At 43.5% G+C, this 26291-nt stretch overlaps 1 protein-coding gene across 1 annotated transcript in view; it reads right to left on the bottom strand.

The window, feature by feature from the left end:
• LOC129715746 (equilibrative nucleobase transporter 1-like) overlaps positions 1-15380 on the bottom strand; it is a 74763-nt gene extending 59383 nt beyond the window's left edge. Inside the window, exons 1-4 of the mRNA XM_055665602.1 lie at positions 15124-15380; positions 14062-14334; positions 13560-13606; positions 11819-11895 (exon numbers count right to left, since the gene is read on the bottom strand). Coding sequence (XP_055521577.1) covers positions 11819-11895; positions 13560-13606; positions 14062-14334; positions 15124-15317 — 591 coding nt within the window. The 5' untranslated portion in view covers positions 15318-15380. The remainder of the gene's footprint in view (positions 1-11818; positions 11896-13559; positions 13607-14061; positions 14335-15123) is intronic.
• Positions 15381-26291: the final 10911 nt, after the last annotated feature.

Here is a 26291-nt window from a genome sequence, read left to right as displayed (position 1 = left end):
CCTGAGGCACCCCACTAGTCACCTGCCTCCAACCCGACAAACAGCCATCCACCATTACCCTCTCCTAAAGTCCATATAGACAACATCCACTGCTTTACCCGCGTCAATTTCCCTAGTAACCTCTTCAAAAAATACAAGAAGCTTAGTCAAACATGACCTTCCAGGCACAAATCCATGCTGACTGTTTCTAATCAGACCCTGTTTATCCAGATGCTTATATATATTATCTCTAAGTATCTTTTCCATTAATTTGCCCACCACTGAAATCAATCTAACAGGTCTATAATTGCTAAGTTTACTCTTAGAACCCTTTTTAAACAATGGAACAACATGCGCAGTACGCCAATCCTCGGGGACTATTGCTGCAAAAAACTATCCTGCACACATTTTACAAACTCCAAACCATCCAGCCCATTTACAAAATGTGTTTCCCAGTCTATGTGTGGAATATTGAAATCTCCCACAATCACTACCTTGCGCTTACGACTAATATCTGCTATCTCCTTACAGATTTGCTCTTCCAATTCTCGATCCCCATTTGGCGGTTTATAATACACCCCTATAGGTGTTGCTACACCTTTCCCACTTCCACCCAAATAGCCTCCCTAGATGAGCCCTCCAATCTATCCTGCCAAAGCACTGCTGTAATATCTTCCCTGACTAGCAATGCAACACCTCCACCTCTTGCCCCTCCAATTCTATCACACCTGAAGCAACAAAATCCTGGAATATTTAGTTTCCAATCACAGCCCTCCTGCAACCATGTTTCACTGATCGCCACAACATCATACTTTCAGGTGTCTATCCAGCCTCTAAACTCATCCACCTTTCTTACAATGCTCCTAGCATTAAAATATGCACATTTAAGATACCCCCCGCCTCTTATTCTCTGTTTATTTCCTTTTCTTCTTTCTCCTCGTGTCCGAGTGCTTCCCTTTTCTGCTTCCTGTCTCCCATTCTGTCTACTAGCTTTCTGTATTTGAGTCCCTCGCCCCAACCATTCTAGTTTAAAGTCTCCCCAGTAGCCTTTGCAAATTTCCCCGCCAGGATATTGGTCCACCTCGGGTTCAAGTGCAACCCATCCTTTCTGTACAGGTCCCATCTTCCCCAAAATAAGTCCCAATGATCCAGAAATTTGAATCCCTGCCCTCTGCACCAGTCTTTCAGCCACGCATTTATCCTCCACCTCGCTCCATTCCTACTCTCACTGTCGCGTGGCACAGGCAGTAATCCTGAGATTGTTACCTTTTTGGTCCTTTTCCTTAACTCTCCTCCCAACTCCCTAAATTCTCCCTTCAGGACCTCTTCCCTTTTTTTACCTATGTCATTGGTACCTATATGTACCACAACCTCAGGCTCCTCTCCCTCTGATTTTCTGATATCTTGAACGCATTGAGACATGTCCGAGACCTTGGCACCAGGGAGGCAGACCACCATCCTGGTCTCCCGGCTGCGTCCACAGAATCGCCTATCCGAACCCCTAACAATATGGTCCCCAATTACTATTGCCCTCTTCTTTTTGTCCCTACCTTTCGGAGCAACAGGGCCGGTCTCTGTGCTGGAGGCCCGTCCGCTGTGGCTACCCCCGGGCAGGCTGCCACCCCCATCCATACTCAAACAGGAGTACTTATTTGCAAGGTGTACCGACATTGGAGTACTCACTCGTCCCTGCCTCTGCCCCTTGCCCTTCCTTAGCGTAACCCACATGTCTCTCTCCTGTGGTTTTGGAGTGACCACCTCCCTATTTCACCAAATAACTGGCCTTCAACGCGCAGGGAATAAAGCTTTCCGTGTTATAACCAGAAGCTCGGGTGACCAAAATGAAGGGATATTCCGTCCATGATAATTTGGAGTTTTACTGGCTTTCCATTTGCAGATCAACGTACAATTACCTGCGTTTCAAACTGAGGGAGTGAAGCCACACGCATGTGTTGCGTGACGCTTTCGTGTGTGGGCGGTACTGTGGGAACGCACCACCACAGGACCCCGGGTTGCGAAGGCGTTTCGCATTGTGAACGTTAGTCCCAGAGGTAGCGCAACAAATGGGGGGATGGGGGGGGTTGGGCGAGGGGGAGCCGCAATGTGAAAGGAAGTGTGGTGCTGAGGGGCCATCAAATTGATGCTAATACTGGAGGTATGGGGTAATTTAGTTTAATTTAGTTTATTGTCATGTGTACCGAGGTATAGTGAAAAACATTTTGTTGCGTGCTCTCCAGTCAGCAGAAAGTCAGTACATTATTATAATCAAGCCATGCACCGTACATAGATATAGGATAAAGGGAATGACCTTTAGTACAAGATAAAGTCCAGTAAACTCAATTTAAAAATAGTCCTTGGGTCTCCACTGAGGTAGATGGTAGGTTAGGCCACTCTCTAGTGATTGGATGGTTCAGTTACCTGGTAACAGCTGGGAAGAAACTGTCCATGAATCTGGAGGTTTGCGTTTTCACACTTCTGTACCTCTTGCCTCACGGGATAGGGGAGAAGAGGGAGTGTCCGAGGTGAGGCTCGTCCTTGCTAATGTTAGTGGATTTACTGAGGCAGCGTGGTGTAGATGGTATGACTCGTGAGTGGTTCCTGTAGTCAGTTTCGGTTTCAGAATTATCGCGAGGAAAATTTAATGTACAAAAATGAGGCTACGCTTCATTATAAAGGTGGGAACCGGACTCTTGTGGCCCTCTCCTCTGTGCCTTCCATATCCCATTAAATCATATTAGAGATGATATTCTAGAGAAGGAACTTCCAGTGAGGCGATATGGGTAGAATTTAGATATAAGAAGGGGTTGCTCACTTTGATGGGGTTGCAAAATGAACTCCCAATAGCCAGCGGGACATAGGCAACAAATATAACCATATAATAATTACAGTACGGAAACAGGCCATCTTGGCCCTACAAGTCCGTGCCAAACAACTTTTTACCCTTAGTCCCACCTGCCTGCACTCATACCATAACCCTCCATTCCCTTCTCATCCATATGCCTATCCAATTTATTTTTAAATGTTACCAACGAACCTGCCTAGGGTATGCTAGGGTATATTGGAATTATAGGGTTCCAATAGCAGGTGATTGCTGCTTCCCAATTATTGACGTTGTCTGTCATCGTGCACATTGTGTAACACTTGCTTAAATAAGTCCAGAAAAGTATAATCAAGCAATATGGAAACTGCCACTCTATAGGTGGCTGTGCTCGACTTTCTCTTGCGAAATTACACCAGGGAAGTGTCATTGGGGGAGCATTTTGGAATTAATTGTATTAACCAAAATAGTGATCGAAAACTGCATGGTTGGTCAACAAGTCAAAATCTTAACTTGGAGCAAGGCTCGTTTTGATGGCATTCAACAGGAAATTGTACAGGTTGGCAGAAATAGGTTATTTGGTGGGAAATGGACAACTGGCAAGTCAGATGCTTTTAAAAGTGAGATAGGGAGAATTTGGGGACAGCATGTCATGGTACACTGAAAGGGAAGACTTGCAGATTTAGCAAGCCCTGGTTGATAAAGAATGTTCAGGCTCTCCTCAGAAAAACAAGGCATATGGGAGCCTGGCTCACGTGCCCCAGATTAGGGAGCCTGGCTCGCGTGTCCCTTGAGTACAAAAGGATGTAAGATGTTACATGGACATTAAGATGAAAATCAGAAGGCAAAAGGAGACGCAAGCTTTGACAGGTAAAGGAGGAACAAAAGGATTCTATACACATTTTTAAACTGAAATATTACCAGGGAGAAAGTGAATCCATGTGTGTAGCCAGACGCCATGTGCAAGGTCATGTAATACATATTGACTGTGGAGGGCAGGTCCTGGGTGCTTGGGAGCACAAGGACGAAAACAGTGATGTCCCAAGCCACTTGGACATTATAAAGATGTTGCTGGCCCTGGCCCGTATGAAAGTGGATTAAAAAACCCCAATCCCATGTCCAAGTGTACATGGGAAATTCAGGTTGGTACTAGACCCCAAGAAAGGCAATTTGTAGGGTGCCTCCTAGATGGATTCTCAGAGCCGCTTGTAGTGGAGCCTACCATGGTAAGTGCAATTCTGAATTTAGTGTTGTGTAATCAACCTGATTTGAGAAGGGAACTGAGGGCAAACGAACCACTGGGAGGTACGTTTTTATCTGTAATTTGAAAGCGAGAAGGTGGAATCGAATGTGTCGGTATTGGAGCTGAACAAAGAGGACTGCAGAGGCATGGGGAAGGAACTGGCCAAAGTTTACATGAAAGGAACTCTAGCAGTAATGACGGTGAAACAGCAATGGCAGGAATTTCTGGGAATAATTCGGAAGATGCAGGATCTTTTTATTCCAGAAAGAAAGATTCTAGGAGGAGAAAGAGGCGACTGTGAATGACAAGGGAGATCAAGGACAGTATCAAACTAAAAGGGAAGGCAGAGAACATTGTAAAGATATGTGGGAAGCCAGAGGATTGGGATGCTTTTAAAGAACAACAGAAGGTAACTAAAAAGGCAGCACGGGAAGATAAGATGAAATACAAATGTAAGCTAGCAAATAATATTATATAAAAGCTAATAATATAAAAGAGTTTCTTCAGTTATATAGAGTAAGAAAGAGGCAAAAGAGGAAGTTGGACCACTGGAAATGATATAGGAAAAGTGATAATCAGGATGAAAGAAATGGCAAAGGAGTTGATTAACGCTTTTTTGCATCATTCTTCACAGTGGAAGACATCGGCGACGCACCTGTAATTCAAGCAAGTCAGGGGTGGAAGTTAGCAGAGTGGCTATAACTAGGATGAATGTGCTTGGGAAGCTGAAAGGGCTGAAGGTCAATAAGTTACCTGGACCGGATGGACTGTACCCCATGGTTCTGAAAGAGGTGGCTTTAGTGATTGGGGAGACATTGATAGTGATATTTCAAGAATCCCTGGAATCAGGACTGGTTCCAAATAATTGGAAAATTGCCAATATTACCCCGCTGCACAAGAAGGGAGCAAAGCAGAATAGTGGGAACTATAGGCCAGTTAGTCTGACTTTGGTGGTTAGTAAAATTTTAGTGTCCATTATAAAGGGTGAGGTTACGGAGTACTTAGACGTTCACGACAAAATAGGCCGAAGTCAGCATGCCTTAGTGAAGGTGAGATTTTGCCTGGCAAAATTACTGGAATTCTTTGAAGAAGTAAATAGCAGTTCATACAAAGGAGAGTCAGTAATGTTGTTTACCTTGATTTTCAGAAAGCCTTTGATAAGGTGCCACATGTCTCAGAGGGCAGTGGAGGCCGGTTCTCTGGATACTTTCAAGAGAGAGCTAGATAGGGCTCTTAAAGATAGCGGAGTCAGGGGTTATGGGGAGAAGACAGGAACGGGGTACTGATTGGGGATGATCAGCCATGATCACATTGAATGGCCCGAATGGTCTACTCCTGCACCTATTGTCTATTGTCACATGGGAGGCTACAAGGGAAGATGAGAGAGTCCATGGCATCAAAGAGCAGGTATGAACATGTATAGCATGTTGGTTGGATGGCAGAAGGCAAAGAGTGGCAATAATGGGGGCTTTATATTGTTCACTGTCAGTGACTAGTGGAGATCCACAGGGATTGATGCTGGGGCTCCTGCTCTTCACGTTGTATATTAATGATTTGGACGAGGGAATTTAAGACTTTGTGGCTAAGTTTGCGGATGATATGTAAATAGGTGGAGGGGCTGGTAAGGTAGAGACAGCAAGGAGTCTGCAGAAGGACTTGGACAGGTTTGGATTGGGCAGAGAAGTGGGAGACGGAATATACTGCCGGTTAAACCGAAGAGAGAAACAAAATGCAGCAGTTACTGAGTGGGACAGGCAGCATCTCTGAATGGAAGGAAAGTGTGGTTTTGGGTCAAGACCCTTCAAGAAAGGAGCGAGAGAGAAAACGGGAAATTACAGACCAGTTAGCCTGACTTCGGTGGTGGGAAAGATGCTGGAGTCAATTATTAAAGAGGTAATAATGGGGCATTTGTATAGCAGTAAAATTATTAGTCCAAATCAACATGGATTTATGAAAGGGAAATTATGCTTGACTAATCTTCTGGAATGTTTTGAGGATGCGACAAGTAAAATGGGTGAAGGGGAGCCAGTGGATGTAGTGTACCTAGACTTTTAGAAAGCCTTTGATAAGGTGACGTACGGGAGACTGGTTACTAAAATTAGAGCACATGGTATTGGGGGTAGGGTGTTGACGTGGATAGAAAATTGGTTGGCAGACAGGAAGCAAAGATTAGGGGATGAAGAGGTGAAGCGAAGATGAAGAGAATGGCCTCCGCATGCACATATTTTCTTAGTTTCTATGTTTCAGATTCATATATAGTGGATATAGAGGAATATAGTGTAGCAAAAGGCGGAGCCATGCATTTTGGTAGTAGGAAGAAAGGCGTAGACTATTTTCTAAATGGGGAGAGAATCCAGAAATCGGTGGTGCAAAGGGACATGGGAGTGCTGGTACAGGATTCCCAAAAAGTTAATCTGCAAGTCGAATTGGTAGTAAAGAAAGGAAACGCAATGCTAGCATTTATTTCAAGAGGGCTTATATATAAAAACAGGGATGTAATGCTATAAGGTGCTGGTCCGGCTACATTTGGAATATTGTGAGCAATTTTGGGCACCATATCTGAGGAAGGATGTGTTGGCTCTGGAGAGGGTTCAGGGGAGGTTTACAAGAATGATAGATACAAAATTGTGGAGTAACTCAGCGGGTCAGGCAGCATCTCTGGAGAGAAGGAATCTGTCACATATCGGGTCAAGGAATTTACTACATTTTTCACCAGCAAGGTATAAAACATAAGAACGAATATTTCCCCTCCCACCTGCGACCTGGCTGTCTCATTGGTCTGCTCTTCAAAATTAGATTGTTTCCAACCCGTTACTCTACCCTCCCTTATAAAGCTGATCACCATCATGAAACCTACTACCTGTCCCCTCAACACTGTCCCCTCTGCCCTCCTAAAGGACGTCATTACAACAGCTGGTCCCAGCATCCTCGCCATCTTCAACAGCTCTCTGGCCACTGGCACTGTACCTACCCGCTTCAAGCATGCGGTGGTCCAGCCACTCCTGAAAAAACCTACCCTCGACCCCACCATGCCAAGCAACTACAGACCCATTTCTAAACTGCCTTTCCTCTCAAAAGCCCTTGAAAAGGTAATTTTAAGTCAACTTATGCCTTACCTTCACCAAAACACTATCCTGGAAACTTTCCAGTCAGGTTTCAGGACTCACCACAGCACAGAGTCTGCCTTGTTGAAGGTACATAATGACCTATTGCTCACCGTTGACTCCGGTCACTGTGCAATCCTGCTCCTTCTTAACCTCAGCGCAGCATTTGACACTGTTGACCACACCATCCTAATTGACCGTCTCCGGTATGGGGTTGGTATTGATGGAACTGCCCTGAGCTGGTTCATCTCCTACCTCAAAGGTAGGAGTTTCTCGACTAACATAGGCAACTCATTCTCCTCCCCAGCTAATCTCTGCTGTGGGGTTCCACAAGGTTCCATCCTTGGCCCCATTCTCTTCTCCCTGTATATGCTCCCCTTAGGCCAAGTCATTGAAAGGCACGGCATTTCCTTCCATTGCTACGCAGAAGATACAAAACTCTATCTCCCACTGAAGCCCAAAAACCAATCAAATCTGCTTAACGTTACCCGCTGCCTCGAGGATATAAAGTGCTGGATGGCCCAGAACTTCCTACAACTAAATGAGAGTAAGTCTGAGGTCATCCTTCTCGGCCCCTCGGACTCAATCAAAATGATAGCAGGCAGCCTTGGAAGCCTTACCCCACTACTCAAACCTCACGTCAAAAACCTCGGCGAGATATTTGACTCAGCACTGAAATTTGACAAACAAGTCAATGCCGTGGTAAAAACTAGCTTCGGACGATAGCTAAAATAAAACAATTCCTCCACTTTGATGACCTCGAAAAGATCATCCACACATTTATCTCCTCCCGCCTAGATTACTGCAACTCTCTTTACACTGGCATCAGCCAATCTTCTCTGTCCCGCCTGCAACTGGTCCAAAACGCCGCAGCGAGACTCCTGATGGGCACCCGAAAAAGGGGCCACATCACCCCGATCTTGGCCTCTCTCCACTGGCTCACAGTGCGGTTCCGTATACATTTCAAGACCCTCCTCTATGTTTACAAAACCCTCAATGGGCTTGCCTCCTCCTACATTAAAAGTCTTCTCACCCACCACTCCACCTCCAGGTCGCTCAGATCAGCTGACTTGGGGCTGCTGAATATCCATAAGCTTAGAGGGCGACCGCACCTTTGCGGTTGCAGCTCCTAGACTGTGGAACGGCATCTCCCTTCCCATCAGAACTGCCCCCCTCCATCGGCTCCTTTAAGTCAAGACTAAAAACGTATCTATACTCGCAAGCCTTTCCTGACGTCCACTGAGCGAGGGCTATATGTATATATGTATGTAATTTGTTTGTTTATACTATTCTTACACAAATGTAAAACTAGAGTTGTTTTTTAAATGTGCTATATAAATAAATGCGACTTGACCTGACTTGACTTCTTCAGACTTGAAGAAGTCAGAAGAGTCTGAAGAAGGGTTTCGACCCAAAAAGTCACAGATTCCTACTCTCCAGAGATGCTGCCTGTCCCCCCGAGTTACTCTGGCATTTTGTGTCTTTCGGTTTAAACCAGCATCTGCAGTTCCTTCATTAAATTTACAAGGAATTAGTAAGTGATCAGTTGATGGCACTGGGCCTGTACTAGCTGTAGTTTAGAAGAATGAGGGGGCAACTCAGTGAAATGTATACAATAGTGAAAAGCTTGGATAGAGTGGATGTGGAGAGGGTGTATCCACTTATGGGAGAGTCTAGGACTGGAGGTCATCTCAGAATTCAATTCTTTTTGGAAAGAGATGGGGAGGAATTTATTTACTCAGGTGGTGGTGAATTTTGTCACAGAAGGCTGTGAAGACCATGTCAGTGCATACATTCAAGACAGAGATAGATAGATTCTTGATTAGTATAGGTGTCAGAGGTTATAGAGAGAAGGCAGAGGTTGAGAGGGAGAGATAGATCAGCCTTCATTGAATGGCAGAGGAGTCTTGAAGGGCTGAATGGCCTAATTCTACTATCATTTATGCTTACGATCTTACCTCATTGCTTGAAGCAAGAGGGGTAAAATTGAATGGCCTTCGGCAGTTATTTGTATCTACAGCTCCAAAGACTCGGGTTCAATCCTGAGTATTGGTGCTGTCTGAACTGAGTTTGTACGTTCTCCCTGTGACCTGTGTGGGTTTCTCCAGGAGCTCCGGTTTCCTCCCACATTCCAAAGACATATAGGTTGTAGGCTAATTGGCATGCTAGTATTGTAAATTATCCCTGATGTGTGTCAGATAGTGTATGTGTGTAGAGACTGTTGGTCAGGGCGGACTCGGTGGGCTGAAGGGCCTGTTTTCGCGCTGTATCTCTAAACTAAACATTCGACGAGGCACTGGACGATTGGACAGTGGCCAAACACCATGCCTTTATGTAAAAAGCATTAAAAGGACATGCCAGGGAACTGCAGGCCGTTGAGCCCAATCTCAGTGATGGGAACGATACTGGAGGGCTTCTCGGTGACTGAGTTTATGCACATTTGGAAAGGCAAGAACAGATTAGGAATACTGAGCATAGCTTTCTGCGTGAACAATCGTGTCTCACAATTCAAACTAGTTTGCGACCAAGAGGATTGGCGCGTTCTGGGCGGTAGACGTTATCCACGCTGACCTCAGCAAAACATTTGACAAGGTCTCGCACGGCATCATTTAGATCACCAAATCCACGGTGAGCTAGCCATTGAGTACGGGATTGTGATGATGGAGGACTGTGGCCTCTGATGTGCCTCGGGAATCCGTGCATTACCCCCTCGTATTTGTATTTAGTTTTTCGTTTTAGAGATACAGCGTGGAAACAGGCACTTCGGCCCACTGAGTCCACACCACACATTAACACTAGCACCAATTTACACTAAAAACAAGATACAAGAGATACAAGATACAAGATACATTTAATTGTCATTTGGACCCCTTGAGGTCCAAACGAAATGCCGTTTCTGCAGCCATACATTACAAACAAATAGACCCAAGACACAACATAATTAACATAAACATCCATCACATCGCTGTGATGGAAGCCCAAATAAACTTATCTCTCCACTGCACTCTCCCCCCCCCGATGTCAGAGTCAAAGTCAAAGCCCCCGGCTGGCGATGGCGATTGTCCCGCGGCCATTAAAGCCACGCCGGGTGGTGCAAGGTCACACACCGGGTCTTGGTGTTAGAGCCCCCGGCGTGCGCTCGCAGAGTCCCGCGGCCGTTCCAAGCCGCGCGGGGCGGTGATGTCAGGCCCCGCTCCAGGAGCTCCTCGACCCCGCAACTCGGGCGGGAGAAGTCGCCGCTGAAAAGCGGTCTCCCTCCAGGGACCCGCGGGCACACGGTGCTGCCGTCCGCCAGACCCGCAGTTGAAGCCTCCGAATCTCCGGTCGGGCCGCAGCAGCAGCAGCAGCGCTCCTCCACCGCTCCACCCGCTCCGGACTCGGCCAGCCCCGCGACCGCGACGGTGAGTCGTGGGCACCAGAGTCCCTGGTCTCTTCCTGTTGGAGGCCGCTCCTCGTTGCGGCCCCAACGATAACGGAAACCCGACGAGAAAAGGTCGTGTCTCCCGTGCAGGGAGAGATTTAAAAGGGTTCCCACCCCCCCACACCCCCCCACACACACACCCCAACAAAAAATAACAAAAACTACATAAAAACATAGACAAAAAATAATAAAACGCGGACAGACTGCAGAGGCCGCTGCTGACGAGAGTCGTGCCGCCCACCGGAAAAACCAAGTATACAAACCCAAGCCAATTAACCTGCAAACCTGTAGGTCTTAGGAGTGTGGGAGGAAACCGAAAATCTCTGAGAAAACCCACGCGGTCACGGGGAGAGCGTACAAACTCCGTACAGACAGCACCCGTAGTCGGAATGGAACCCGACAGCGACTCGACAGCAACTCTACCACTGCGCCCCCGTGTGCGCCCCCCCCCCCCCCCCAATTATATATTAACGATTTGGTTGAATAACGTTGTGGATAAATTACACTAAAATTAATCCCACAGTGGGCAGCGAATAGAGTTGTGTGAAGCTACAAGCGGACAGGACATAGAAAATAGAAAGTACAACAGCACACGAACTTCGGCCGACAATATTTGTCCGAACATGAGCCAAGTTAAGCTGATCTCGTCTGCCTGTACATGATCGATATCACTGTAGGGAACAGTATTCCCTACACTTCCATGTGCTTATCCAAAAGCCTCTTAAACACCACTATCGTATCTGCCTCCTCCACTGTCGGCAAAACTTTCCAGCCCCAGCCCCAGCCCCCCCCACCCCCCCACACCACCACCACCACACCGCTCTCTGTGTAAACCACATCCATTACATTTCGCCTAAAAGTTATACCCTCTGGTGATGAACATTTCCATCCTCAGAAAAGGGTTCTGATAGGGTTGGGGTGTGTTATTCCACGCAAGTCTTTGGAACTCCGTTACTAAGATAGGGTTGGGGTGTGTTATTCCACGCAAGTCTTTGGAACTCCGCCCTCAAAGGGCGTTCAGAAGTTCGAAGAACATGTCAACAACTTTGAAGCAGAGAGGCGAAGGATCCAGGGTAAGTGAGGGGGTGGAGATAGCGCTCGGGGTTGCAGTCAAGTTCCAGGGGTTGAGAAGCCCCTTACCATGCGGCTTGCCCTCAGCACAGACACATTCGACAGTCCGCTGCTCCAACACTACAACTGCATTGAAAAGCCCGCGCATTCTCATCTATATTCTACGAATGTGTCTTGTCTACCTGGATGTTTGTTACCAGTAACATCATGCTGGCCACTCCAAGAAGAAGGAGTGCGGGAAACAGTAGTATTGCCGTGGCTGAAACAGAAAACGAGTAAATTAACTGATTTGGTAGACTCTTTCAGAGCAAAATTCACCGCGTATCCAAACTCATCCGACATAGAATGAGCCGTTTATTTCAATCAAACACCCAGCTTAATATAGTGAAGCCTATCACCTTCCATCAAAGAACCGTTGTAACGATAAATGTCGCTGCCTGGACTACAGGACACCTTGTTTCTTCATAATGGCGGCTGTAATATCTTTAGATCCGCGCAGTGAGGCGGCAGAGCCGAGCTTTCAACAGCAGCAGCGCCGTTAGCGTGAGCAACCACCCATTTATTAATGCAATATTTTTCCACACTATCTCTCTGATAATTCGGTGCTACCACGGTAAAACCGCTCCGACAACTCTCCAACCCAACGTATACCCTGCAATGTATCATATGAAGCAATTCATGCAGAGAGCGGCCTCCCATTACCATTACCACGTCGGGAATTCAGCTCGACGTCTACACTAACACTACTGGGGTCCGGCCCTCATTGGCAATATCACCCAAATATTGCCAATATTGCCCAAATGATCGTAATACACTGCCTCCGTAAGATACTTCGGCCTACGCCGTTTTTCTTCCACACTTCTCCTCTATTTGCTTAGCTCTTCCTCTGCACTGTCTCTCTTGGAGTGTCCCAGTTGATCCCAGCAATAGTTCAGCGATCCTGCAATATCGCTGTCAGACAATGAATCTCTCCCTCTGCACTACTCCTCTTAATTCAATGCACCCTTAGCAGGCAGCACCGCTTAAACAACTGCCCCAAACATGATCAAGCGATCTCTCTACAGTGCGGCCAGGCAGCGCGACGCGCCCTGTACACTACACATCCAACAGCGGACTCGACCTTGTCACTGGAACGTTGCCGTTTCGGCTCTCCTTCAGCGCTGGAATTGGGGGCGGGGGGGGTCAGTCGATGAAATCTTCAGAGGCATTGACTATAATGCCCCTCCCTCTGCATGTTTTTTTAATGTGTTTTCTTGAGCTGAATAGCAAGTAGGCCAATTGCAATATTATTCGCCATGACTTGACAAATGTAAAGTAGACGCAGCTGCTTGGGTGTATCTGTATATATCAGGAACAACAGTCACTCACAGATTATATCAGCTTCCTGTGTCAATGTGCACTCTTAGACGCTAAAGGTAAGGCCACTAACCTCAGGGAACCTGGGATGCGAGTTGCCCTCTGAAGCTGGTCGGATGAATTCAAGGATAAAGGGTAGTTTAGTGTGGGTTTATAACACAAAGGACCCTTCAGAGATGCGCGGGGTGCAGTTCACAAATGTAGGAGGGGTCAAGATGGATAGTAAAACAATATTGTTGGTAAAGGTGAAAGACCGCCCCAACCACATCTTATGCACACGATACAAGGGAAGTTTAACCAGCAAATGGAAAGGCCCATTAGTTTCCTTCAGGTTAATCTGCACATGACGTGTGAATTTATTGTGTTATTGTGGGGAATGGACAGTGAAATGTCTGCAGCGTTAAAAAGATGCATTAGCTGTCTCCGTGAGTTTAAACGTGGCAAAATCCCCAGGGTGGGCGTTGAGATGTATTACGTGCTTCCATAGAAGGTTGGGGAAAGATTACTGTGATCCTCAGGGATATTTCCACCGGTAGGGTTCCACTTTCTCTCCGTCTCTCAACTCACCAGCAGTGGAGAAAGCAATCATCAAAGTGGCCGCAGTGTAAACGGATCTGCGAAGATATGAATCCGTACCCGAAAATTGTAATTTCCCCTCATCGCACCCTCCTTACCCATTACCACCCGAAGAATCATGTCCCTTATCTAACATCGTACCCATGTTCAACACTGTTTGATGATTGAAGGACTTAAACTCCAAACTCGGCCTGCGCCGGTTACCAATCTGGAGACTATTTTATTCTTATCTTCTGTGTACTGCCGAACCCCCTCCGCACCCCCACATACTTCTCGCATATTCCCATCGGTTGTCTCTGCTTCCGTTCCATTTATCCCATTCGGGCCCGCGTCTTGATTTCTCCACATTCCCATCCCAGTTTGGCGGCTTCGTGTGAATCTGCGCCTCAGCACTCACTGGCATTTGTCTTGCACCCACTCACCCCCACGACCAGGCACCGCCGTCAATCCTCGCCACCTAACCACGCACACCCAGCATCCCGGGGGGACTTACATGGCCAGGAAGCGAGTCGCCATTGTCCCGCAGTAATCGAAAATATAGCCGTTGGCGATTGTCGCAACGTTCATGGTGGAACTGGCGATGGTGTAGATGAGCGTGAAGCGTTCGCTCTGTAGAGTGCAGTCCACTGTAATATAAAGGTTGATGGGGTGATTATTCCAGAGAGGGTGGGAGAACGAGTGGTGCAGGAACAGAATGCGGGGGAGAAGGTGGGCGAGAGAATGGGAAAGGGTGGAGGTGAGATGGAGAGAGCGGGAGATGGAGTAACTGAGGAAGAGAGAGAGAAAGGAACAATGGATGGGAAGATGTGAAGACGTAGGAAACCTTGAGAGTGAAAAAAGGAGGGGGTGAGTAAGAGGTATAAACGGAAAAGTGAGTGGAAGGGAAACGATGAGAGGGAGAGATGGTCATGGAATTGAGGAAGAGGATAGCCCGGGGGATGTAGGGGCAGGAAATAAGTGGTGGGTGGAAGAAATTCGAGTGAGTGATATAATAATGTAGCGGCAATTAACGGAATGAGGGGTATTTATAGGAGGATAATGGAATTAGTAAAGGAGGGATGAAGACTTGATGGACACAGTGTGATGAAAGTGAGATGAAGTAGGAGAACACGAAAATGGGTGTGAGAAATATTAGACGTGGGGAGAATGGAGAATACCAAGAAGGGCAAACACACGGGGGAAGCAAAATGAAAGACGAGGGACAGAGAGAGAATGAAAAGGGGAAGGCCAGACAGGAAAATAGATAGATAGTGGAAAAATATGATGCGAAAAGAGTGACAAAGAAAGGACATGTGGGGAAAGTATTTTCTCTTTGGGCAACCTCATATCACCCCATCTTTCTATCAATCTTTCCATCAATTTATTCTCTCTGTCCATTTTCCCTTTTATGTGTCTCTGTCTCTTTTTCTGTCTTCATATGCACCAAACTCCCCCCCCCCCCCTTCCCTCCCCTCCCTCTGTTTGTCTCTCTCTCTGTCTCTTTCGCTGCTTTCACCTGACGATCGCCCTCCTGCCCGCGCTCTCCGTCTTCCTCGAAATAACGCCGCAGATTCACTCACCAGTGGTGTTCGGTGCCACAGGACGGCTGATGTTCGGCGCGGTCTCACAGAGCTCAGCGAAGTACTCATCCATCCTCAGCACATACACGAGCGAGGGCCAACCACCAACCACGCCGGCGAAACCAAAGCATTCAATCAGGCCGGTGGTCACTGTCAGACACCGTTTGATTATTTCGTCCCACCGTGCCATTTCTACGACTCGGAGGAAGAGACCTCGCACAATCCCCGAGCAGGGACGACCTCGCAGTCTGCGTGTCCAACACTCAGCCCCGTCGTTCCGCACTGCCCCTGGAAGTGTGGCACTCCCTGTTCTCCTTCCCTGCCCTGCCCGCGGGCCACTGCCAGCTAATTTGTTTAGTAAGTGCTGAGCATGTCAGCAATGTTGAGGTTGGCATGTACTGTTTAAACACATCATTTCTGGGCGCAGAGGAGAGGGAAAGGCGTTGAAGGAGGAGAGAGGAGGAGGTGCAGTGAAGCAGTCCTCCATGTCCCTGGGCCGGTCCTGCCCGCAGCATTCACAGGCAACAACCAGCTCTCGGGAGACAGGCAGGCGGGCGGGCGCTCCGAACACAACAAGATGCAACAGCAACCCCGCCAATCAAGTCCATGTCATGGTGACCTCATGCGGGGCCACGATCTGCACCAGCAACCAGCCGGTTGGGTGCGGTGTGGGCTCCTCCTGTATCTGGCGCCGGGGCGCAAGTAGGCCCGACCCCGCCAAAACGGCCCCGCTGCGACTGGGAGTGCTCCTCCCGTATCCCGATAGGCAGCGCGCGTGGTGCACCGGAGCAATTAGCTCGTCGTCGTGGACCGACGGTCAACAGTTGAAGGAGGTAGGCCCGGTAGGCCCGGTAGGCCCGGCTCGCCCACCACTGGCGTCGACGGACCCGCGCCGCCAAGAGCGAGGTGGATCGTGGAGAGCAATGGGGGTGGGGACTGTCTTATGAAGAAAGACTGGATAGACTTGGTTTATACTCTCTAGAATTTAGGAGATTGAGAGGGGGTCTTATAGAAACTTACAAAATTCTTGGACAGGCTAGATGCAGGAAGATTGTTCCCAATGTTGGGGAAGTCCAGGACAAGGGGTCACAGCTTAAGGATAAGGGGGAAATCCTTTAAAACCGAGATGAGGAGAACTTTTTTCACACAGAGAGTGGTGAATCTCTGGAACTCTCTGCCGCAGAGGGTAGTTGAGGCCAGTTCATTGGCTATATTTAAGAGGGAGTTAGATGTGGCCCTTGTGGCTAAGGCGATCAGAGGGTATGGAGAGAAGGCAGGTACGGGATACTGAGTTGGATGATCAGCCATGATCATATTGAATGGCGGTGCAGGCTCGAAGGGCCGAATGGCCTACTCCTGCATCTAATTTCTATGTTTCTAAGGTGGCAGTGGAGGCCATTTCTCTGGATGCTTTCAATAGAGAGTTAGATACTCTTAAAGATAGCCAAGGGATATGGGGAGAAGGCAGGAACGGGGTACTGATTGTGGATGATTAGCCATGATCACAGTGAATGTGGCCTCGAAGGGCCGAATGGCCTATTACTGCACCCATGTTTCTATGTTTGGGAAGTTGAAAGTTTTGAAGATGGATAAATCACCTGGACCAGATGGACTGCACCCTGAGATTCTGAAAGAGGTGGCTTTGGAGCTTGTGGTGCGAGTGAGGAAATATATAAATAGAACTGCTTGGATAGTGACTTTTATATGGGCTGGGTAATTTGCAAAAGAGAAGCTTAAGGTTTTCCTGAACTGAAGTGGAGTGCAAACAGAGACATGCACGCAGGCAGGGTTGAATCGGAGCATGGAGGCCTGAAACTGAATCTGCTAAGCTTAGGTTTATTGCTGAGGCACTGGAGGAAATTGTATTTGATATGACTTTGTGTTGAAGAATAGATAACTGAAAAGGGGCCTCTTCTTAGGCCAGAGGTCAGTTCTTTCCTTTGTGGACATTCTTGGACTGTGAGGTTTGTGCTGAGAGATAATAGACTGTAGTTAGCCTTGGCTATGTTGAATTAGGATGGATGCGAAGGGAGTAGTTGTAAAATACCTTGTAAGATTGGAAATGCAGCTTCCAGAGATAGTAGGAAAAGGGGAGGGTGTAAGTTAAGCTGTATGAAGTATGTAAGTTAAGTGAATGAAGCTGTGAAGTTAAGTGAAGTGAATCATGTGACTGATGTTGTAAATCACCAGAAGGACTCAGATGATTGGTTACTAGCTTGTCATACCCTCTGTAACTGAAATGACTAATACCTATATAAATGCCATGAGTTTGTATCAAAGTTACTCCTCTCTGGACCCGCCCCAGAGCATCAGCTCTGTGTTGGAAGGTTCAAGAGACTAGTCTCAGCTGAATAAAGAATTAATTTTAACAGCAGCGGGTGTTTGAGTCAAGTTGATTTTAGATAACTCAAGGAACGAAAATAAGAGTCAAATTGCGCACTGATCAGACCAGAGGAATTGGCCAAGCAGAAGTGAGTAGTTAATCACCACTCTGTTTTCCTCTTCTCCGTATTTCTCTGCGTAGTCGACCCTTCGTTCTTGTGTTGAACGGGATCCTGACAGAATCAAGTCAATCTAACAAACCTTGTTGAGTGGTCAGATAGACTTTTAAACAGATTTGTCCATTGGGAATGGGGAGGCTCAAGTCATTGGGAATCATAACTCGGTCATTGGGAATGATAACTTGTAACTGGTAACTGACGGTTGAACTGGATCCTGTCAGCTAAACACTGACAATGCTAAATTCCTCTTGGTAATTTGAAATGGCAAGAGGTTTGAACTGGATCCTTCCTCTTGTCATTTGGAATGGCAGAGGGGGGTTAAAGATTTGGAAAAGGATCGACTAAACACTGACAATGCAAAATTAATCTTGAATCATTTGGAATGGTGGGAAACAATTGAATTCAGATCCAGTGATGTAACGGTTGCTAAATAAGTAATAGTAAAACGTTAATGTCATTATTATATTGTTGTAAGAATAAAGCATAAGAATATTAATGCTGTGTATGGAATAAGTGGTTGGGAATATAGTAGTAATGTGATAAATTTAATGTGGAGGTATTGAAACGAGCGCGTGTACATTAGAGGAATAAGCAACAGGAGAGAGAGAGAGAGAGAGAGATATAAGACTGAAAACAAGCAGGCTGGAAATTCTGGAAGATAAGAAAGTTCAAATGGTTGGCCTTCAATTAGCAGAGGGAGACGAAGGGGAGGTATAGGAAAATAATTGGAATTTGTTCCCTTCAGCCCCCGGGTCACAGTCCGAGCCCTAGTCAGTGGTGACAGGAATTTACCCAAGTTTACCAAAGGCAGAGTCAGGAAGCGACGGTGCATCCACCTCAGGCGTCTGACCCAAGAAGAAGGAGAAGCCCCAGTTTAGTAGCAAGGCATACTAGGTCCCAGTGTAGAGAAGGTGCTGAAATAGACGGAATAAGAAAGCATCCTCCAGGTGCCAATATCCTGTCAGAACAGTCCCTAACCCCAGAGCCCTAATACCTCCTCCATTACAATCAACAAGACAACGACAAAACAGCCATGAATAATGTGTGGCTGCTGTGGAAACCACATGAGATGATGGCAATTTTAAGAATCAGAATCCTTTAATTGAATTTTTAAATACAACGATATCTGTATATCACGCCGATTCCAGAGATTTATGGGCACTATGTCAGCAAGTATTAACAGCGATTGAATATATCAGGCTCTTGGTTCACTTAACCTGTGACAACCACGCAGCCCTAGAGGCGGTGCAACCAGGGGCAGGTAACAATGAAGATTGATTACAGCTTATGTTGGTAGCTCCAGCAGCCAATCGATATATCAAAGGTTTTGGATATGAAACCAGAGGAAGGAGAGGCTGCAGAAGATTTGCTGGGAAGGTTTAAAAAATCATCTATGGCAACCAGTCAGATGACACTCAGTATCAGCAAGGAAATGACTGGCCACAGTTTTGTGCTATGCCTGTGAACTGTTTGCCTTGGGTATTTAAATCAATAATATGGACAGGTCAGAGTCTTCATCGGCCCGCATGTCAAGAGCTGTGAGAGCCTTTTGGAAAGACTGTCCTATTGGAGACCGGGAAGCCCAGGTAAAGGTAAAAACGAATATGTGATGAGAGAAACGAGAGAAGTTCCACCATTGGCTGTCCCTGACTGAATGGGCTAACAAATCCGGATGTTACCCTGTTTACGGATGGCAGCTCATCCATTGTTGAAAAGGGAGAATGGTTGTCAGGCTATGTGATTGTTAATCAGGAGGGAACGACCATTGAAGCAGCGTCTTTTGAGGCTCCCTTCTAGGCCCAGCTAGCCAAACTATTTGCGTTGACTAGAGCCTGCACCCTGGCCAAAGAACTATCTGCAAATATTTACACGGACTGCCAATATGCTTTTGGAGTGGTTCATGATATGGACAATTATGGAAGAATCGAGGATTTCTAACCTCTTCAGGGACAGTGATATCTCACAAAAATTGGTTTCTAATTTGCTACAGGCCATTCAGTTACCTAGTCAGCATGCTGTTATCAAAGTTAGAGCCCATAGTATAGGGCCAAGCCCCATAGAAATAGAAAATTGCCTTGCCAACGAGTTAGCTAAGAAAGCTTCTAGGAGTTAACAAATTGTTGGGTCCCACATGATGTGGCAGATTAAAATTTTTACTAGGAATAAGTCTCCCTTGAAAAAAGGAATGTCAACCATCCAGGAAGTACTTCAAATACAGGAGGACACTCCTGCACAGGTAGAACAGCTGTGGCAGGACCAGGGTTGTCTGTACGATCCTGTCACTAGCTTATGGGCTACGCCGGCCGCCCAGACTTGCAGGTCTGACAAGCTTGCGTTGTGGGTTATTGAATGTGTACACTTTGCAACTCATTGTGGGGCCAAGGCCGTAAGTGATATGATTTTATAGATCTGGTGGCATCGGGAATCTTCTGGACTTGTCCCAGCGTATCAGCCAGTGATGTCTGATTTGCCAGCAGCATAATCCAGGTAAGGGCTTGCCTGTGAACCAGGTAAGACCCCTTTACCAGCAGGTCCCTTTGAGACCTTGCAAATGGACTACATTGAGTTGAAAAGATGTCAGTGTTATAAGTATGTTCTTGTAATTGTCGATGTTTTCAGTAAATGGATTGAAGCATGGCTCCGGTGGCGTCATGGAGAATTAAGGCGCGGCATTGAGCTTCTCCCCCGTAAAAAATTGTAAAAGCCGTTTTAAGTCAGCACCGATTTTAAAAAAACTCACCGAAGTTGCCTGGTGTGTATAAGGGTGATATCATCAGAAGAAGACGTGAAAACCGGGGAGATTAATGGTGAAATCGAGTGTTTAAATGAGTTTAAATGAGCAGAGATAATCGTTCAAGGGCGCCAAAGAAAAACACTATCAGCCTTCAGCTCGAGAAAGTATTGGATACTCTGCAAACGACAGAAGAAGGTTCAGAAGAAGAAGATTCATACAGACAAGGGTCTCTGTTTGAAATGGCAACAAAAGGAGACAAGAAGGAGAAAGAAGTGAAGCAATTGCTTTTAGATATGAATGCTACAATTAACATTACACTGGAGAAGATGCAAAGTATGGAGTCTCACATGGAAACTAGCATGGAGAAACTTTCTCAAAAAATTGATAATACTTGCAGTGAGTTAAAAGAACTGAAAAAGCAGAATAAGGAATTTGATAAGAGATTAAAATCAGAGTGTGTCAGAATTGAAAATGATTACAACAAGAAATTTAAAGGTGTAAAGGATGATTTCGGAAAGCTGGATGAGATAATGGAAGAGATGGAGAATGAGATAAAAGAGATTGTCTCGGAAATAAAGAGTTTGAAACAATCACAGAAAACTGAAGAGGAAAAACTTGGTAGAATGACTGATAAATGTCTGGACCTGGAATCAAGAACTCGGAGATATAACTTGAGAATTCTTGGGGTAAAGGAAGGACGTGAAGGGCATGAATCTCAAGCATGTACTTTCGTTACTGATTTGCTCAAAGATGTCTTTGAACTGTCAGAAGAACCAAGAATAGACGTCGCTAACCGAGTTGGGTATGTTGCAAAAGGAAAAAATTATTCAAGACAGATAATCGTGAAATTCCGTGACATCTCTTCAGTGGAATTTATATTGAAAAAGATCATTCATGGCAAGAAGCTAACATACCGTGGGGATAATTTGCGAATATTTCGCGATTACTCTCCTGAGGTAGTCCAGAAAATGAGATTGTTTACACCGGCAAGACACACTTTGAGGGATGTCCCGGGAGTAAGATATGGAATTTACTTTCCCGGAAAAATGAAGATATCTTATAATGGCGTTGAACGCTCATTTGCAGTGCCCGGAAAAGCTTTAAAGTATGCAGAGGACATCGTTAAGAAAACATCGGGGCAAGCTGCCGACAAAGAAGAAGATTGAACTTTTTACAGAGCTTTGAACTGATTAAAATGGCCGAGCTAACCAGACAATTAAAAAGCTTATCTCGTTGGAATGTGTTATTCAGAGAGCTTGGTTATATTCAACCTTGGATGAAAAGCTCAAAGTTTAACCCCTTGGCACCTGCCTGTACGGTAGTTAACCCTTTGGTACCGGCCTGTATGATGTATGGTAGTTATAGAATGGGATATTATGTAAGAATCCTGGGGGGATATATATTGGAAAGTTTAGATTAGACTAAGATTGGATAATTGGAAGGACATATATACTTATACAAAATCGTGTATATGTTGTGTTCTATATTTGTTTTGGGGTTTTTTTTTACTCTTTATGTCTCTTCCTGGTAACTTTTTTTTTTTTAATTTTTTTTATTTTTTCTCTCGGCTGTCACGCACTGGTTTGATAAACTCATATAAGAAAAGACAAAATATGAAACGGTATGTAACTTTTTATGAGGATTCACCAAGGGGGAGGAGCTCAATGTATAACAACATCACGGAGGTCGATACATTTTTTGCCATCATTGATGGCTATTCGTCCTTAAGGTATCTTCCCTTAGATACCTTAATAGCACCTTTTTTTTTAAAGCACAATTTTTATCTGTTTAATTTTTTTGAAAGTAATTGTATATCACATTCTTTTTTTCTTTTTCTAAGGCACTTTACAAGAAGGAGATGCAATATAAATCTAATGAACCGGGATGACCACCCAAGTCCTAAAATTCTGAGGTATTTGGTTGCACCATATGATTCAGGAATATTACCCTGATTACAATGCAAGACGATAGACAAATAAAGAATGGAGGAATTACATTTTGTAGTTGGAATATAAGGGGTGCCAACGAACCAATTAAGAGGGGTAAAATTTTTGCCCAACTAAAATCGTTGAAAAGCGACATAATGTTTTTGCAGGAGACCCACATGAAAAACAAAAAACACAAATAAGATTAAAGGCGAATTGGATAGGCCAAACATACTACTCCTCATTTACTTCTAAATCTAGGGGTACAGCTATTCTTATTAGGAAAGGTATTCCTTTTAAATTAAAGAATACTATATCAGATAAAGAGGGAAGGTATACTATAGTCTCGGGTGAAATTTATGCAACCCCACTAACTTTGATAAATATTTATGCTCCGAATTTTGATAACCCCCAATTTTTTGATAAAATTATTGATATAATATCAGAGTTTAATTACCAAAATGTGATAATAGGGGGGGACTTTAACTGTGTTTTAGATTCATATCTAGATAAGTCATCAAAACAAAAGAAGAGTAATTTAAAATCTAAAACTAGCGAACTTCTAAATACATATATAAAAAATACTAATATAATAGATGTATGGAGATCTGCTAATCCAGTTGGAAGGGAATACTCGTTTTACTCTCCGGTGCATAAAACTTATTCAAGAATTGATTATTTTTTAGTGGACATGAAATTAATGCCTTATACAAACAACCCAACATACCACATTAGTAGTATCTCAGATCACTCTCCGTTGACATTCTCAGTAAAATTTGAGGGAATGCCGGGTAAAAATTTTTTTTGGAGGTTTAATACACATATTTTAAATGACGTGCAAGGATATCAATATTTAAAACAACAAATGAAACTTTTTTTTTCGATACAAATGATATACCAGGTACTTCGCCTTCTTTATTATGGGAAACTTTTAAGGCATTTATGAGAGGAATTATAATTTCATACCAAAGTTTTCAAAATAAAAAGAATAAGACAGAACAATTGTTGTTAGAACAAGAAATCAGACAGTTAGAGTTGGATAATGCCAAAGATTCCACGATAGATAAACACAATAAGATAGTATTACTGAAATTTAAACTTAATCGAATTTTATCGGCAAGAGTAATAAGACTATTCCAAATTACAAAACAGGAACATTTTGAGTTTGGTGACAAGCCACATAAACTTTTAGCTCGCCAATTGAAAAAACAAGAAAGGGAAAATACTATAACCAAAATTAAATCAGAGAAAGGCGAATTACTAATATTACCTAAAGATATTAATAATAGATTTGCCCAATTTTACCAAAACTTATATACATCTAAAATTAAAATAGAAGATAGTAAAATAAAAACATTTCTAGATAACTGTAATCTTCCAATACTGGACCCTTTGGAACAAGAGGAACTAGGAGCTCAAATTACAATCAAAGAAATAAGTGAAACAATAAAATCGTTGAAAAATGGTAAGACACCGGGACCAGATGGTTTTAATAATGAATTTTATAAAAAATTTCAGGAGATAACGGCCCCTTATTTATTTAATTTATACTCCCATGCTTTTAAAGAAAACAAACTACCTGAAACACTAACAGAATCAACTATTACGCTTATTTCAAAAAAAGATAAAGATTTAGAAGATCCGGGCTCGTACAGAGCTATATCACTTTTAAATACAGATCAGAAAATTTTAGCAAAGATTTTAGCAAGTAGATTAAGCAAATATATTAGTAAACTGATAAACCCTGATCAAACGGGGTTTATACCTAAAAGATACTCATTTAATAATCTGAGACGCCTGTTTAATATAATGTACTCGCATAAAGTAGAGGAAGAAGATATATCAATTATTTCTTTGGATGCAGAGAAAGCATTTTGATCAGGTAGAGTGGCAATACTTATATAAAGTACTACAAAAATTTAACATGGGAGAGAATTTTATAACATGGGTAAAATTATTATATGATAAACCGATGGCAAGAATTTTAACTAATAACATGTTATCTCAAAAATTTCAACTATCAAGGGGTAATAGGCAGGGATGTGCACTATCACCCCTGCTATTTGCCCTTATGATAGAACCCCTGGCTGAAAGTATAAGAATTCATCCGAATATTCAGGGCTATAATACCAGGGACTCAAAGAATAAAATCTCATTATATGCAGACGATATACTTTTATATATTACAAAGTCACAAACGAGCATACCAAATTTATTAAACTTAATAGAGGAATTTGGGTCTTTTTCTGGATATAGAATAAACTGGAACAAAAGCGAAATCATGACATTAAAACCTCAAGAACCTACACACTTACTGAAGTTCCCCTTTAAAATCGCAACAGAAAAATTTAAATATTTGGGTATTCAGATTACTAGAAAATATAAAGCATTATTCAATGCTAATTTCATACCTTTATTAAATAAACTTAATACACGGATTAAATTTTGGAAAACACTTCCCTTATCATTATTAGGTAGAATAAATGCAATAAAAATGATCTTCTTACCACAATTACTATACCTATTTCAGTCTATACCGGTATATATACCAAAATATTTTTTTTAAAAATTAGACTCTAACATTACAAATTATATTTGGGACTATAAATCACATAGAATCACAAAAAAACACTTATGTAAACCAAAAGAGGTCGGGGGACTTTCACTTCCGAATTTTATGTATTATTACTGGGCAGTGCATATTAAGAATATGATTTATTGGTTGGATAGTTCTACACAACAGACAGAATGGATAAAAATGGAGAAGGAGGATTGTCATCCTTGTAATATAGGAACGATCCTCTTTTCCCCCAAAAAACTGAATAACACAATATATAAGAAGAACCCAATTATATATGGTACAATAAGAATTTGGAAACAAATAAAATTATCTTTAAAATTAAGAAATCTATCACTGTTAATGCCAATTGCGAATAACCCTTTATTTAAACCATCTCTTATTGATAAGACATATAACCAATGGGAAAGTCTCGGAATTAGAAGGATCAGGGATATGTACGAAACAGGAAACCTACTATCATTCCAACAACTACAATTAAAATTTAAATTGAAAAAACAACCAATATTTTAAATATCTTCAGATTTGCGACTTTGTGAAAAAATATATACAAGGATATCAAAAAGTAACTCCTGACTTATTGGAAGAAGCAATGAATATTGAAGCTGACTCACAAAAATTAATATCCTATTTATATAATAGTATTCTAAATATAGACCTACCATCGACAGAGGTACTTAGAGAAGAGTGGGAACGGGAATTAATGATAAAAATTACGAAGGTTAAATGGGAAAAATACCTGATATATATTCACAAATGTTCAATTAATGTAAGAAATAATCTAATACAATTTAAAATTGTACATAGATTATATTATTCAAAAACAAGATTGAACAAATTTTATCCAAATATATCCGCCACTTGTGATAAATGTCTAGCCCAAAAGGCAACTATAACACACTCCTTAGTTTCCTGCATAAAACTTTATAGATTTTGGAATGATATTTTTGAAATACTTACAAAATTATTCAAGACAAGAATGGAACCTAATACTGAAATGATTATATTTGGTGTAATGGAAGATGGGAATAAATTGAACACATCTCAAAATCTATTCCTTAATTATGGTTTAATAATAGCAAAAAAATTAATACTTAAATTTTGGAAGGGTACATCAATACCAACGCTTAAAATGTGGATTGCAAGTATGTTGGACACCGCTCATCTTGAGGAAATGCGATTCCTCCTAATGGATAAATCAGACCAATTCATAACGAGTTGGTCTCCATTCGTCGTTTTTTTGGAATCATATGGTGCAACACAATTGTAAAAAATAACTGTTTCAGGACTGGACGAGGGTTGGTCAAGATTATAAATAATGATCTCCTTTTCTTTTCACTATTTTCTCTCTCAACTTTCTTCATTTACTCGTTTTCTTTCTTCACACACTATATATTTCACATTTTTCTATCCTTTACTATCTAAC

Source organism: Leucoraja erinacea, unplaced genomic scaffold (assembly GCF_028641065.1).
Source record: "Leucoraja erinacea ecotype New England unplaced genomic scaffold, Leri_hhj_1 Leri_136S, whole genome shotgun sequence".
NCBI lineage: Eukaryota > Metazoa > Chordata > Chondrichthyes > Rajiformes > Rajidae > Leucoraja > Leucoraja erinaceus.
Note: the sequence above shows the minus strand (reverse complement) of the source record. Positions and strands in the feature narration are given on the sequence as shown.